General features: G+C 44.5%; 1 protein-coding gene across 4 annotated transcripts in view; it reads left to right on the top strand.

Moving 5' to 3' along the window:
• Positions 1 to 14,749, top strand: part of LOC118219826 (bMERB domain-containing protein 1-like) — a 28,483-nt gene extending 13,734 nt beyond the window's left edge. The window contains exons 2-7 of one of the 4 annotated variants that reach the window (XR_004763850.1): positions 761 to 884; positions 9,787 to 9,860; positions 10,832 to 10,946; positions 12,027 to 12,097; positions 12,649 to 13,447; positions 13,499 to 14,749. Coding sequence is in view for 2 of the 4 variants with exons in the window: in XM_035403278.1 (XP_035259169.1) it covers positions 761 to 884; positions 9,787 to 9,860; positions 10,832 to 10,946; positions 12,027 to 12,097; positions 12,649 to 12,767 (503 nt within the window). In the remaining 2 variants the exon portion in view is untranslated. Of the gene's footprint in view, positions 1 to 760; positions 885 to 9,786; positions 9,861 to 10,831; positions 10,947 to 12,026; positions 12,098 to 12,648 lie in introns of all 4 variants that reach the window. The other 3 variants (XR_004763849.1, XM_035403279.1, XM_035403278.1) reach the window with 3 other exon arrangements.
• The last annotated feature ends 1,986 nt before the right edge of the window (positions 14,750 to 16,735 follow it).

Below are 16,735 nucleotides of genomic sequence, written 5' to 3'. Positions count from 1 at the left end.
ACAAGCCTAAAGACAAGAGGAAAGCAGACGGCTGTGGGTGTCTACAGTGTCGTTACATCGTTGGCCGCAAGCATTTAATTATTCCACTTTTGAGATCAATACACACTATTCATTTGCAGTTAAAAGAAGCTTGTTGATCCTGTAAGATATTTCGTTGGAGAACCGACCCTTCTTTCGGCTGGTTCATCGTTGTAGCCTACCTGTGGCCACATCATAGAAAAAGTCTTTCTACTGCTGAATGTGTAAGTAGTGTGGCTCAAGGATATGATAATGGAGCCCCAGCAAGGATTTGTAACAGAGAACCTCAAATGTATGCCAAATAATGTTTTCACATTAAAGACTGGTGAAGCATAGTAGGTTAAGAATTCTAGTTTCAACAATGCCTCTTTGGAATTATTAAGGAATCTCAAAAATCAATGGTGAGGTCAGTTTCAATTAATATATCCCATTTAGTTCATTTGGTTAAGTTTGGTTACAATTCACTTATCACAAACAAGTAGTTCCGTTCCTTCAAAGCAAACAGTTTTACATTGATCATGTTGAAATACTTTCCTTCTTTTTGCCTTATTTTTGTGTGCCAAGCACCTGCACAAAATTATGGCTGTGCTTATGTAACTGAAACTCATAACTTAAAAAAGACTAATAAAGAAGGATTTTAGCATGCGGCCTTCTCTGTGTTGAACAAACATTTACTATGGCCCATTGGCATTGTATGACTTATCTAACACTACCTTTCGGGTTTTTTCCTTGTGTCTAACAGCAGAAGAAGATGTTGTCTCGATGGCGGACTCTACCATCACGATCGATGACATCGAGGGGGAGCTTTTCAAAATCGAGAGGATACGGGACATCCTGGTCCGGAGGGAGTCGGAGCTGAGATACATGTGAGTGTTCCTGTTTGCTGGCGATAAACGTACTCCAAGGGTGTGGGAGCCTTACATGAGCGTGACATGTTTTGATCTGTTAATTCTGCCTCTATGGTAACACTGCAAGGTAAAAAAATAAAAAAAAAAACAGTGCATAGCATGTTTTGCACAAGAAGATGTTAAGTACAGTTGATTACTACAAGGCTTCTACACTGTGACTAAGGTTAGTGTTAGACTGTTATGACTACTTTCACCTTTTGGCGATAAGTCTCATGTTGTCATGAATTATTATGGCTAGGATTAGGGTTAGGTAAATGAATACAGTAAGTATTAGGGTTCAGGCAGGATTTGGGTTATACTGAGGAGCTATAGGTCGGGGGCTAGTGCTCGCCTGTTTGTTTTTGATTGGTTAACCCAAAGCCCAATCAGCTGCAGTGAGCTGTGGCGCTAGCCCCACAGCGGAAGCATTGCTTCATCTCAGGGGTGTGTGTGGGAGGACCCTGGCAGGAGGGGAAGCATGGATCAGCGGGCGTGTCTCTTTGGGTTGAAGCGGACAGTAGATGGGTGACTCAGAGTCGGGGCGGGGGGGGGGGGGGAGGGGGTGAATTTGACCGGCACTGAATATCATCCCAACTGACAGGAGGAGCCATGGGGGGGGTGTACGACAGGCGGGGAGCGTCCCTCTGACCGAAACACTTCCTCTATTGTGTCCCTGCTGGCCTTGTGCCTTCAAACATCGAGAACTATTTTCCCTCCCTCCCATAATCAAACACAGACACTTAGGGGCGATGAAGCGATGCGTTCTGTGCACATCGGACCGTTGCGGTTCACCAGAGCAAGGGCCACCTTGCGGGAAAGGTAACGGGCAAAAGCACCAGTTATACAAATTGTGACTCATCACCCATGTTAGAATTAGGCGTAAAGAAAAAAAATTGAAACCAATTCTCTGTAGTGTTTTTTTTTTTTTTTTGGCTGCTGAAAGATGAATTTTGCTACAGAGAGGCTTTCTTGTTTTCAAAGGACAGGAGCGGCAGAATTAAGCATTCCTCGTCTGCTTCCCGAGAGCCGAGGCATCGCTCGTTTCTAGGCCCTCCTTCCGTCTGCTGGGGGAGCGGACAGCGCGCGGCTGTACCCCACGCAGAGACCGCGCCGAAGTTCAAACCGCACACTTGCCTTAGTGAATCAGAAAGTGATTTTGTGTGATTCCCCCCCCCCCACCCCCCCGCCCCCTGCCCCTCCTCCGTGTTTAAATATGCTTTAAAATGCTCTGTGAAAACGTCACTCTGAAGGGTGGAGCTGTTTTTGCAGCAGCCAAAGCTCAAAGTAGGTCCTTCGCGGCGTACCGCTCTCTGTGGGATTATGGGTAGGGCTCCAGCCACAGAAATGCCATGCATGCTACGTGCGGGATCTGAATGTAAAAAAATGGAATAATTATACCGAGTGAAGAGCAAGATCTCAGCTATCTCCTGCATGCTTGCCAAACCCGAGCTGGGTCACGTATAAATTTCAAAATTTGTGCTTTAAATCTTCAGATGCCAGTAAAATTTCAAAACACTCCTGCAGAGGAGGTTTATATCATGGTTTTTAATGAACCATGTTATTAACCAAAATCAAAAGAATACTGTCTGGAATATTCCCTGGAAATAGATGTTTATTTTAAAAGAATGTCTGCAGGAATTATACTGACATCTACACAGTTAAAGTGCTTCAAATAATGATTTGATCCGGGTGTATTGCCAACACTCCCAGTACGAGAGAGGCAGCCTGCTGATAGAAGCTCTGCTCAATCTGGCTGTTCTCAGATGCGAATCCAACCAGTTTTCAAATTCAATTATACACCACCTTGCATTGGCTCTTGTTCAGCAAACATTCCATTTATTTATTTCAAATCTATTGATGAGAGGATCAGCGAGGTTCTTTTAAACTGCGAATTAATAAGTGTGTGTTGATCTGAAAAGTGGAATAATGAAATGCACGCGGCCAACGATGTAGCGACACTGTAGACACCCACAGCCGTCTGCTTTCCTCTTGTCTTTAGGCTTGTACTTTCTGCTGCAGTAGTGCAGGGGCTGGGCCCTTCCATCTGCCACCTCAACCCGAGCCGCTATTGTTTTAATCTCCCACAGACAGATAATAACCAGCTGCCCGTCATTAAAATCGTTCAACGTGTGCTGACTGTCACTGTCAGCCTTGACGAAGGCCCTGTTTTTAGTCAGTCGCATAGCAGCCATTTGGACAGCAAAATGACACGTTCGAAAAGGATTGGAGAATTTATCGTTCCTCGCCGCAAAATCTTTTCTGGTACGGGATTGGGAACCGCGTTTCCATTAGACTACCGTAGAAGCCAGGAGGAGAAAGTCAAGGACGCCCTTTTGTTTGTCTTCAAATTCTATTTTCTATTGTAATGTCCCTCTGCATTATACCATTGCGGGGCTGACCAGAAAAATGTTCCGCACTGAGCCAGACAGGAATTGAAGGTTGTCTCGGAGAACATAAGCAGAAACCATCAGCACCACTTTCAGCCATTGTGATTGGGACGGGGCGTCTGAGAGAGAAAATCATGCTCATCAAGCCACGAGAACAGCACAACGAAAACAAACAAAAAAGGACTAAAATAACACCAACAAATAAAATAATGGCAACGAAATTGTTACAAAAATGTAATCAGGGAGGAAAAATAATGTCATATTGAAATCATTTTTGAATGAAATTGAATTGGAAAACAATTCAAATTTAAGAGCTTGATGTACAGTATTAAAATATTCATTGTAAATTGAAAATTCCAAGATTTACATTTCTGTTCTCATTAAAAGAAAATAACATGATTCACCACAAGAACAATACAGTGCCAATATAGCATCTTGCACCAATGTCATGCAGCCTGCAGTAGAGAGATATCCGCATTTGAATAACCTTGGTTAAATTGTGGTGGAGTCTGATTCTTTGCAGTGATGCACGCATTCTAAAACCGCACTCTGATTGGACACAGCAGTCCTGTTTGGGATGCAGGAATGGCAGCAACCTGACTTTCAGCCGCAAAAGCACGCGTAGCAGCTGGTGCTGCAAACCCAATGCGCTTCGACGATACTACATTTCATTCAGGCAGCGGGTCCAGAGAGTCTCAGCTTTTGTTCAAAGCACCATCTGGAAGTTTTGTTTCTTCGTTTCTTTTTTTTCTTTTTTTCTAAAGGAGTCTTAAGAGTGTATGATAAGACATCGAAAACACAAAAAAATCACAAAACGTTTTTTGGCTGCCAGATAAACTGGCCTAAAAAGTTAAATGTGCAGAAATAATAATAACTTCACTTTGTTCATTGCTGGGCAGACAGCCCAGGTTGAATTACAGTGGCTGACATTTTGCGCGTTATTCGTTTGTTCGGTGCGATATTTACTGAGGCAGCTCGTTTTAAGCCCCTGGTTCGAGAGTAACACCTGTTTCACAGATGCGTACAGCACTTCTCCGTCGCAAGGTTATTGTATCAGCCCAGTGCTGTTCCACCTCCTGAGCTTATCAATCTATTACACTTTCATTATATAGCGCATTCACCAAATCTCGGTTCAAGGTAAATAAAACGACGTTCTTACTCTTGTCAACGAGTCGAGAATATTTCTAAACGCTTCTTATTATTCAGTGCATTTATATAAAATATTCTCCATAGAACATTTTTCTTGGGTGCTTTTCAACGTGGGCTTCCACTTCTGAGCTAGAATATTATTGTATGATTGTGCTACGACCTGGCTCGTGAAAGGCTGTGAGTCTTCTATAGAAACATAACAAATGGAAGGCAACCCATTTCATTCTTACAACACAGGGAACTTACTGTAAATACCTTGACCCGTTGAGCAGAGGTTTAGGGGAAACCGTTGAATATGTAGGGACACGACAGGAAGGAGGGAGAATTGAGGGGGGGAACGAAGAGATGTGACACCAGGGGTGCAAAGACAAGAGTCCTTCCATCATCTTGGGGTCCATAGTCGTCTGTGTAGGTGCCTGCGTAGATGTCTGTGGTACTCATTCGCGCGCACACACACACACACACAGCAGCACATAAGGTTTACTATGACTAATAATACTAATAACTTGGCACATAGCACTTGTGCTGAATCTGAAGGAAAACGCATCCTTCTGGAGAGCAGTTACTGTTTTAAAACAGAATATTACAAATTAACTGAACGTATTCATCTCATTTAGTCAACAAGATGGTGAGATACCTGAGACTATTTAACCTCCACCCCCCCTTAGTTCATTAAAGTGCAGTGTGCTCACAATGCAGCAACTTCAAAATATCGACGTGCAAAGTTTAGCCACACACATGAAAGGGTGAAAGGGTTGGGTCCCTCAGAAGCATCTGGAAGAAATGAGCCAGATTACTTTTCTACTGTCTGTGTAGGCAACACAGTCCATGCCGGGGACTCGACTCTACGAACTGGAAGAAAGGGTTAATTTGTCGTCATCCTCCCCCCTCCCCTCCCCCTCCCCCTCCCCTTCAGCCAGAGAGTTCCTGTATCGATTCTGTCCTCCAGAACATTCACCTGCTCCACCTGAAAGGCATGCCCTGTGTGTGCAAGGACAGGCGTTCTTCCTGGCTCCCCAGTCTGACTGAGCGCTCGCCGTCTCTTTAGTATTTGTTGACCGTTGCTTGGAGACTGCAGCTATTCTTCATGACGGTCATATTCGTGGTCGTCGGCCGTTGATCGTTGGTGTGAGTGACAGATGGTTCAACATATACAGAAGTAGTGGAGGATGAGAATGGGGGGAAACTATGAGGCGGGAAATAAAGGTTAATGGATCCAGAGGGAAAATTAGCTCTCTGTGAACAGTAGCAGACAACAGAAAGTCTGAGCTATTCCCCCATGGGGAGCAATTCCTTCCAAAACAACTTCCACAGAGGCTTCTCATTACCAACAGTATCCTAAATTTCCTAAAAGACTGTGTTCATATAAATCTGACACACCCAAATGTTAACAAAGAATCTCTGAGACAAAGAATAGTAACTCCTTTTGATAGCACAAAATGAAAGGAGATCACACTGTCTTATCTCTCCCCCATCCAATGGGAGTTTACCTTTACTAAGTTAATTGATTATGCGCACAGTAAGACAATGGACATTTATTTCGTAAGGCCAAGACACAATTCTCTGGAGCCACTGCCAGTACTGATTTAGAAGTCATTTTTGTTGGGAATATTGGGATGGCAGGTAAGTGACTTGAAAGAATTGAGGAAATATTGGGTACCATTGCTTTGAAATACATCTTATGTAATTTCGGTGAGGCAAGATAGCCTATATTGTTTGTAGTACCGTAACTTGGCGTCATTTTGATATCAATACTTTTGAGTAACTTGGCATTTTTGTACGTTGAAAACGTGTTTTTTATGAGATCTGTGTTTACCAGTTCAATCATTTTTTGCCGCCGTGAGTGACGTCTTGTCGTTTTCGATTTGGTGCTGATGTCTCGGCTGAAACTGTTACATTCCTTGGCGGGTGAAGGCAGCTTAGCACGTGGGGTGACAGGTTAGCGCCATTGATTGACAGCTCAGGCTTGTCCGTCTACCTGTATGACCCATATTCTGGTCCCTGCACACACACCGCAGACAAGCCTACCCTCCTTATCTGTTCCCAGCAGCCAGCTCTGTCTCTCAGCTGAACTCTGAATACAGCCCAGGGTGTGACAGGACTGCTTTGCCATTTCTGCCCGGGCTTGTTTATCAACCTTCAGGAAGACATTTGATAACCTAACCCTCGTAAGAAATATCAACAACAAAAAAAAATCTCATATTGAACGTGAATAGATCTTGAGAACTTCTGGGGTCTTATTTTTATCATGGCTTTGTGTGGGAATATGCTTTGTGCAATGAGCCATTACCTGAAGACATATCCACGCAGAGCCACTGTGCTAGTCACGTAATGTACTGGACATCTTGCCTTATAATAACAGGAAGGATGTTTTTTTTTTTGCTCTATCGCGTTCGTGTTGCCGACCCACGTGGGGATGCTGCTGGTGAGGGGTGAGTCATTCCGGCCCTGGAGGGCTGCGGTGTTCTCGCGGGTTCATTCTAGAAAGTTCTTTCAGCCAGACGTATCATATTAGCGCACCGAGTATCGAATTAAAGACGCATGCAGGTAAACCGGAATCACATCGTTTTTTTTTTTTCTAGAGGGGTCTGATTAAAGTTTTTAATGATCAATGTGGTTCATGCACTTTTTTTATCCTAATGTATTTTGCTCTATGTTGTTAACGGCTGTAGCCACACATCGTCTGTACAATGAGCTCATATTCAGCTCTGATGTCTCTGACGTTCCTAACAACCTTTGTATTTTCATAACTGGTGGGTACAGGAGTTGTACCAGGAGGTTCTAGTGTTGTCTGTGTTGCCACAGTGTGTTGCCTATTTATCTTAAGATATTGTGTCTCGGTCACGCATAAATTCAAGGGTTTTAATGGTAAGCCAGAAAATATGAAAGCTTTTAGCTTCAGTAATATATATATATATATATATATATATATATATATATATATATATATATATATATAGTAGCTATATATGCCATGCTCTGTATTCTTAACACTGAAAGTTCTGTCTCTGTCACTGTTAAAACAGAAAAGTTCCGAGTATATCTCATGAATATGCATGGGGGGCACAATACCAGTGATGAGTCATGGTACCCTTTGGTATGCCCCACATGAATATTCATAAACTGCAACATAGCACTTCTGTCACCAAACAGAAGCTCCTAGAACAGGCATACTCAAATCTGGCCCCTCGAGGCCAGGTAGCCCTGCAGGGTTTTCTTTTCTACCTGACAGTAACAGTGCTGTGGAAAGGTATTTGCTCCCTTCCTGAGTTCCTCTATAATTCCACATTTGTCACACTGAATTTTTTCATCACTTTTGACAAAATGTAATATTAAGCCGCGTTTCCACCGCAGGAACTATACCCCGGAACTAGGAACCTTTTGAGGAACTCAGTGCGTTTCCACCGCAGGAACTAGGGTCTAAATTTAGTTCTGGGGGCTTTGTTTTACCCCCCAAAACGTTCCTGCTCGGGGGGTAGTACTTTCCGAAAGTACAGGAACCTTTTGGGTGGAGCTTGCAGCGCTGAACCTTTCTGATTGGTCGAGTACTCGTAGCATTTGTGTTGTATTTATTTTCCGCCATTACCCGCCATGTTTGAAAATATGCAGCGGCAAACCAATTTATTTTCATAATAACTTCAAATCAAACTTGTATGTTATGCGGCGCAGTAGCCTACTTTTGGTTATAACCTGTCAACGTCTTGGAATTATAACGTGTGCTCTTCTGTTCTTTTCTTGCTTTAGTATTCGTTTTATAAAATGCTAAGCATTCGTGCTGGGACAGCATATTACGTAGGCTACCAAAACATTCAAACGGATTAATTCGGTTGCTGAATATTTTCTTCCGGATTTTCTTTGTTAGCCCGTTGTAATTGACTCAAAACGTTTGATACAGTTATGTGAGGTATGCGGTAGTTCTGCATAATTAACATTGGTGATACAGTACAAGCAAACTGGAAATCACCTTCCGCACTTTTTATCCGGGTAAAATAACAGGTTAATTCTAGTAATCTTCGCTTTAGCTTTTTCATACTGCCGTAATTTTACTCAATTTTACTGCCATTTTTCAAGACCAGGAAGACTATGGACTCATTTATGGTGCATGGTTCGCATCTGGAGGGCACACTTCGCTGCTCGGCTAGCAGTAACTTCGAAGGAAAGCAAACGGTGGCTGTACCACTACTAATTTACATTTTCACGCAAGTCCGAGTTTTCGTTCTATTCTTGTCATTTTGCGATTAGCCTATATGGAATTGACGACCAGAAAGTAATAAAACAGCAAATTGTTTACAACGTGTGCATGTTTTCTGCTGTTAATGAATGTGTTTGAGAGGACATATGAAAATCAATAAATACAAAAGTAACCATATATAGTCATTGTTGGTAACTCGTTGTATATAAGTGGAATAAACCCCTCCGGGCTGTCCCGGTTATTAAAAAATAATGTAGGCTACTTCGGTGGTAGTATGGGGTTACAGAAGAAATCATATGACAGATGGACCGACGACAACGTCAGTGGGCTAATTTGCCTAATCTTCGCGGTACTTTAGACCCCGGTGGAAACGCAGACAACCATTGGCTGAAGGAACCTTTTAGTTCCTGGTAAAGTAGTTCCTGGGACTGAAAGTTCCGGGTAATTTTGGTGGAAACGCGGCTTTAGAGAAAGGGAACCTGAGCGGACACAAAACACATTTTTCGTATTATTATTCTATTTATTTAATGAAAACAAATTATCAAACACCTGTATCGCCCATGTTCAAAAGTAATTGCCCTCTTTAACATAATAACTGGTTGCACCAGTCTTTCACATCTTTGCAGTACTGCTTTCGTGCTTTCATTCAGAGAAATGGGCTGTGTTGAATCAGCTGAATCTAATTATCAATTCAATTTCATTAACGGGTTGATTGAATAAATATGGGGGGTCATTTTTGATAACCTTTTAAATTAAATAAATGAAATGATAATTTTAAAAACGTGTTTTTGTTCAGTCAGTTTCCCTTTGTTGAAAGTTGATGTGATACCATTCAGTGTGACAAATGCACAGTAATACAGGAAATCAGGAAGGGAGAAAATGCTTTTTTATGGTACTGCAATTGATCAATTAATGGCACTGATTGGCCGAATATTTAACCTACCTGGTGTTCCAGGTTTAAATCAGTCCTGATTAGAGAGGAAGAATGAAAACCAGTAGTACCACTGGCCTCAAGGGCAAGATTTGTGCACCCCTGTCCTAGAGTAAGGCCTTGGTTGGAAGGAACACAGAATTTGAAGATCTGGTTGTCATAGAGAATCTGTGGCCGTAGCCCTGAACTTACCCCACGATTCATGTTTTTCTCTCCTTGCAGGATGGATGACATTCAGCTTTGTAAAGAGATAACACGGCTCAAAAAGGAGCTGCAGAAACTAGTGTCCATTCCAGGTAAAGCCGCGCGAAGCTCTTTCAGTTGACATTTTTTTGGAATGCTGTCCAGGTCAAGTTGATAAAAAACACTTCCATTATGACAGGAAATGACATTTTTCTGGGGCAGCATCTCAGCGTCGTTGACAGAAACGCTGGCGGTTTATTGCGCTTGCTGCTCACGTGCCTCGGAACAATAATGCATTACGTGGAAAAAGACATGGAGTGCTGCCGCCGCACTTTGCTATTGCTCTCACCGTTGGTGCACCATGTTAATCAGTACAATCATCAAAACTGAAGGCTGTGTGGCAGGCTCCATTAATCTTAAATAGGCACTTTAGGATAAATGCCACACTTAAAAATAAACAACTGCACAGTCCTCTACATTATATAGAGGTTTTTTTTTTTTTACAAATGAACAGTCAGTTTTTTTTTCCCCCTAAAGGGTCAACGCCATAAATTCTGCACAGGTGATTGAGAATATTTCTCATGTATACATTTATGGCTTCTTGATCACATGATATGCTCCTTTTTGTATCAGCTGCCCAGAAAGTGAAAGTTAAATTGGAAAAATAGAAAAGATTTTTTTTCTCCAGGAAGTTGCAGATTTAGTGCCTGCCTGCTGATAATCATGCTGGCCCTGGCATGGGTGGCACGGACAGAGTTGGCAGAGTTGGCATGGAGACTCATGCGCTTGTTGGGGGGGGGGGGGGAGGGGGAGGGAGGGAGGGGAAGAGCAGTTGCAGGGCATCCCAAATGCCAGGCCCTGCTGAGGGGGGAGACTGAATCGGTCTGTATCCCCCAGCACGTCCCACAGGGGAGCCTCTCATCTCTTCAAATCTGTGGCCCTTTTCTTTCTCCTCTGTGAAATCTGTCTGTTCCTCTCCGTTGCCTGAGGCGTTGGTGCGGGTGTTCACAGGGTTCAGTGTGGTACGAGTGAGATTGATGCACAGTATGCCCCCCCCCCCCCCCCCCCCCCACCCCCTTTGTAGATAAAGACAAATCAAAAGATGACAAGCAGAAGGAGGAGGAGCTACTCCAGCAGATCCACAAGCTGGTGGAGACCAGAGACTTCCTGGTGGATGACGTGGAGTTCGAAAGGCTGAGGTGAGCGAAGCACACGGTTTGGCGAAGTTTGGTGAATCCGTAACGTCCGTTCTTTAGCTGGTAAAACCATAATGAGCCAGGACTGCTTTTTCAGCAGCTGCAGTGACGGAAAATGAAATGTTACAGTACTGCCTGCTTTCCAGGTGTGCTTATTGTAGGGTACCTAGTCCTCGATTATATACCATCTCATGTGCACATACAGTAATCACAGTAGCACTGGTAATCTCCATCTATACCACTTGTTTATGAGAGTGGAAGAGCCTGACAGCTGACAGGTTGCGGTACGGCAGGCAAATTATATCCTGCTGCTCGTAGATAATTAGACCACAATGGGCTATACTGTAAAATAAAAGAAACCTTTGTCTTGTCATCAGGTGAATGTCTGTCAGCCAGATGCTTGTAGAAATACAATGAGGGAAAAAACAAAGCCTGCCTGCGCGTGTGTGTGTGTGTGTGTGTGTGTGTGTGTGTGTGTGTGCGCGTGTGCGTGTGCATGTGCGTTTGTGTGTGTGTGTGTGTGTGTGTGTGTGTGTGCGTGTGCGTTTGTGTGTGTGTGTGTGTGTGTGCGTGTGTGTGTGTGCATGTGTGTTTATGTGTGTGTGTGTGCGTGTGTGCATGCGTGTGTGTGTGTGTGTGCGTGTGCGTTTGTGTGTGTGTGTGTGTGTGCGTTTGTGTGTGTGTGTGTGTGTGTGTGTGCGTGTGTGTGAGTGTTTGTGGGTGGGTGTGTGTGTATGGGTGGATGGGTGTGTGTGTGAGTGTGTGTGGGTGGGTGTGTGAGCATGTGTGCATGCATGTGTGCGTGTGTGTGCGTGTGCGTTTGTGTGTGTGTGTGTGTGCGTTTGTGTGTGTGTGTGTGTGTGTGTGTGTGTGCGTGTGTGTGAGTGTTTGTAGGTGGGTGTGTGTGTATGGGTGGATGGGTGTGTGTGTGAGTGCGTGTGTGTGCGTGCGCGCGCGCGCGTGTGTGTGTGCAGACCCTTGGATTGTTTTTGAGTTTGTATCTTGTCTGGGGTGAGCCTGATCAGGGATGTGTGAGGTGCTTCTCCCCATGCTTACAGCTCTTTGTAACCCCCTCTCCAACAGGGAGAAAGAGGAGGACAAGGAAATGGCAGAATTCCTGCAGGCCAAGTTCCCTAAAAGATTGAAGCATGAAAGTAAGTGATACTCTATTCTGTCTGTGCTTTAAAAAAAAAACTTTTTTGTTGGCACCTTGCAATCTAGAATGTCACATTGCTTTTTCTATGCTAGGTCTATGTGAATTGACCTCTCAATTCTCATAGGCCTGTGGTTATTATGATAATGAGCAACTTAATTTTATGTAAACTTCATTTTGAAATTATTCAAAGTGCACATTTGGGAGCAATACAGTGCAGCGCTTATCTCTGATTACCTACTTTATTGCCATTCAGTGTTTTTTTTATACTTCTCATTAATCCTGCAGCAGACAGGAAACCTAATCTGTAAGGAAAATAAATCTCACGTGGGCTTCCTCCAAGATTTTGTTATTAGTTCCCCCAGAGCTTATTTTTGAAAGGGCCACAAATTATTTATTTAGATAGTTAATTGAATCCAAACGATATTTCGCTTTGGGGAAAAATAAAACTCCCCCGGCTCAGCTCGTGTTATCCTTGTCAGTCAGTGTTATTGTCTTAGCCGGCTGACGCCTCCCAGAGGAGACTGACGACGGCGGCCATCTTCCTTCCAGATCCTGCTCAGGGCAGGAAGCTGACCTCCAGGGCCCAGCAGACCTCCTCTCCGTTTGTCACCAAGACGGGGCTCACCCTCCTGAAGGAGTGCTGCGGGTTCACCTGCTCCGTCATGTAGGACGTCGCCGCGGAAAACGAGAAGAGAGAAGAGCGGATAGCTTTTCGGGTTGGAGTGGTGTAATGCATTATGGGTGATGGTGTCCTTGGGTCGGCGGAGGGGAGAGAGCAGCACGTGCGTTGTCCTCAGGAGAAGGGGGGGGGGGGGGTTGCGGAATGACAGAAGGCTCAGAATGTTCTGTGGGGTTCCTTGTCTGTGTCTCAGAACACCGTCTTTCTTGGTCGTTTCCTCCTTTCGGGGAATGCCTTCTGTCCTGTGCTTGTTGCTGTATTCCATCATTGGCGCACTGTTGGCTCAGGAAGACAGTTACTGCACTCCATTTCCCATGAGGCAACAGCAATCATTACATCATCCTTTCCTTGGACATCCAGATTCATCATCATTTGAGCGTGCTAATGGATGAGCTGGCGTGCGTCCGCAGTACCCACAGCCCTGGGACAGCCGCTGTGGAGCATTGGTAAGGCCAGAGCTTTATCATCTGAACTGGGACTCCAAACAACAGCAGACGGACACGTTGTGAAAGTTGTATATCTGATGTTAATTCTTCACGGCATCAAATCGAGTGCAAAGCAGGGTTGTTTTGTGGTGCCTCATTGTGTTTGTGTGGCACTAAACTGAAGTGGCTGTCCAGCTTGGGTGTGGTTTATGATTTATTTAACAATTTAATGATGTGAATTTAGGTTCCCTTGCCTTTATTCAAAGCTGTAAACAATTTAATGATGTGAATTTAGGTTCCCTTTCCTTTATTCAAAGCTGTAAACAATTTAATGATGTGAATTTAGGTTCCCTTACCTTTATTCAACGCTGTAAACTGAGAAGTATTGATGAATAAGTACCAGTGTAATGCACATTTTACAATGATGAACTGATGACTCCCAGTTTATATTACTTTGATGTGGCAGTAATATGTGGGGCTCTTTATTTCTTTATGAGCCATTGCAGCATCACATCCCCTTTAGGTTAGCAAATTACTGTCCTTTTTGACCTCTTGAATAATTAAGGCTTGTTAAAATAGTGATGTGGATTTGTTCTTCATATGTTCTGGTAAGAGTACCAGATGACAACGCATTTGCAAAAAAAAAAAAGTTAAATGTCATAACATGTGACATGATGTTAATAGTGTTAATGCTGAGGTTTTCCTGCACTTGGAACTGTGGGATTAAGTGATTATGAGTACTACACAATTCATTTTAATTAATCGCAGTTGACAATGTCAATGGAATAATGTTGACGCCATTTTGTTCATCTTCTTCGTCGAATCGAACAATTTTTCCATGGGATAACCAGATCTCCTGCGGACTTCTTATGTAAAAAAGGCAATGCTGACTTTCTTTCTGTGGGTGACTTTCAGGAGACTGTGTTGGAAGTTTATATCAGGCAGGAATGGGCAAACTTAACTTAACAAAGAATGTAATTTATTTCCTCAGTTGAGACGAGTTTAGTCTCGTTTCACCAGGGTATGCAAAATGGCCGCCGTGAATCAAACTGAATTGGGGTCCAGCCCGCAATCATGAAATGGAATCGGAATGGAAGAAGGGCCCGTTCGCTCGTAACCAGGAGCAGACTCCGAATCTGATTTTGAAGAACAAGATGGGCGACGATGCACCTCTATGCTGCTTTCCTTTAGTTCTGTAGTACACAGTTTAGATTTGACAAAGGCAAGTTTGTGATTGTACCGTCTATTAATCGGTCATGCAGTTGCTTAATATAGTGTTTGTGTCTCCGTTCTGTGCTTAGACATTTTAGTTAAGTTCTGACCAGATCTGAATGACGATCATGAAACAGAATATGAAACACTAAACTATGCTTTAAAAGGCGGACCTGTTACCTCCAAAATCTTTATATAACCGTGTCGTTTTACTTCGACGTACTGCCCTGTGCAAATAGAAAATATCTACCTGTTCTCATCCAGTGTCCACCGTATGTGTGCTGTCACGTGTAGTTCTGTGCTGTCTAATAAAAAGGAGAAGCGTGTTTTATTTCTCGGTTGAACAGATGGAAGTGATTGATGGGGGCTCTGTGCTTGGAGATCACATCAGGCCACTGAACACTAAAGAAGAGCGATGCATGAGGACAAGACCTAACGACAAAACGTACATTTCAGAAAATGAAAAATACGAGAAAATGTGCGGTACACACGTCCGTGTGTGAGTCATTCAATGAATCACATTAGCAGTCAGAGTGTATTTGCAGAACTCTAAGGACAAGCGAGGTTCACAAAATCGTCATTCGTGACATGTTTATGTTTACCCGTTTCTACAGTTCATGGCAATTATCAAGTCATTCGCCCAACATTTGTACTAAATATGATTAAGTTTTTATTTCTTATTATTATTGCACACACCAACATGATTTTTTTGTTTGTTGCCTTGCTCATGTTTAAATGCGTTCAGTAGGCCTTCTCATGGACCAGTCCACAGACGATCTTAAACTGTGATGTTGCAAGCTGGACAGACTGCAACCTTTACCTTTATTTTTAAACACCGTGGAGAGTGTCGTCAAAAAATAGGAAGGAGCCTACGAGTGTGAAGAAGTCCCACCCAAGTGCGAGCGAGGCCCCCTCAGGCCCCCCCATTTCGGGCTGTTTCCCGGGCTCTGGTGAACAGCCCCAGTCCATTTAGCCGGGTCTCAGCGAGCTCACGGGGGCCTTCGGCGAACAGACTGGTCTCTATGGCAACAAGGGAATATGCAGTCCATACGTGTGGCAGGAGATCCGTGCAAGGTCTCGCCCAATCTCTTGCTATCGGTGAGGCAGCCCCCCCCCCCCCCCCCCCCCCCATGTGAGCGAGAAGGCTTCCTTTCTGCAGCTGTGGGCCCATCGTGTGAGGGCCAGACTCGCACTGCATAACACTTTTAAGGCTGTGCCATCACCGCGGCGTCCCAGCAGTGAAGTGTCCCGTGGGCATCGTCCTCCACGTGTCGACTTAAAGCCCTATCTATGTCTGTCAACTCTTCAGCTTTCTTTCAAAGTGCAGCAATCACCCCAGCTCACTTTGGGCTGAACGCAGACATCAGCTTCTCCTGGCCTTGTTGCCCTCTTCTTAGTTGTTCTTGACCAGCTTAGTGAACAGTTGCAGGGCTGCTCTGGGCCGAAACTGCTGTTCGGTGGCAAGCCCCCTCCCGTTAGGAGACCGATCCCCTCCTTCCATCTTCTCAAATGGCCAATGCCGGCGGGAACTCCTCGGTATTCGCACGCGTGCGCTGCATGTCAGCTCGGGCTGAAAGAGCCCTTCTGTTTCCATCACAGTCGATGGCCTCGTGTCCGTCATTGACATACTGTATGTAACTTTAATGAATGCAGCAAACAGGCCTGAGGTATGTTAAGCTCAATGTTGCGTAGAGCAGGAAAACTCATTTCCTTCAGTGTATTGTATTCATCCCGCCATTTCATGCTCTTTCCCATTCACCACTGACTCTTGCTCTTGGTTTTAAGCAAATAGTAATTACTGTACTCACCACGAATGGACGGTGTTAAGAGTTAGAATCCTGGTTTGTCTTCATTGTTTGAGTCCTTTCAAAAATCCCTCAAAAGTCCTTTCACACCCGTTTCCTTCTCCTCTGTGGCAGGGCCGGCCCTAGGACTGGGGGGGGGGGGGGGGGGGGGGGGAGGGGGGCAGCGTGGCGGTGCTGTTGGATTTCATTGAGCGGGGGCGGGGGCCGGTGCGCTGTTCAATTCTGTCGAGCGGGGTGGGGGGGGGGGTTACGTTATTTACCTTAGATAAACATTGGATCGTGTGCCCCCCCCCCCTCATGGTCGTGTGGCCCCTCCGAGCGGTTGTGGCCCTAAACGGCCACGTAGACGGTTTATGCCACAGGCAGGCCCTGCTCTGTGGTGGCACGGTGTTCAGTGCTTTTTGTCCGTGCGTTTGTGCATTTTGAATCTGGTCGCGAAGCCAAAGGACCTCGAGAGAAAGACCAGCGAAAGACGATGGTCTTCTTTCAGTTCATGTCTCTGCCCCCCCCCCCCC

Source organism: Anguilla anguilla, chromosome 2 (assembly GCF_013347855.1).
Source record: "Anguilla anguilla isolate fAngAng1 chromosome 2, fAngAng1.pri, whole genome shotgun sequence".
NCBI classification, from domain to species: domain Eukaryota; kingdom Metazoa; phylum Chordata; class Actinopteri; order Anguilliformes; family Anguillidae; genus Anguilla; species Anguilla anguilla.
Note: the sequence above shows the minus strand (reverse complement) of the source record. Positions and strands in the feature narration are given on the sequence as shown.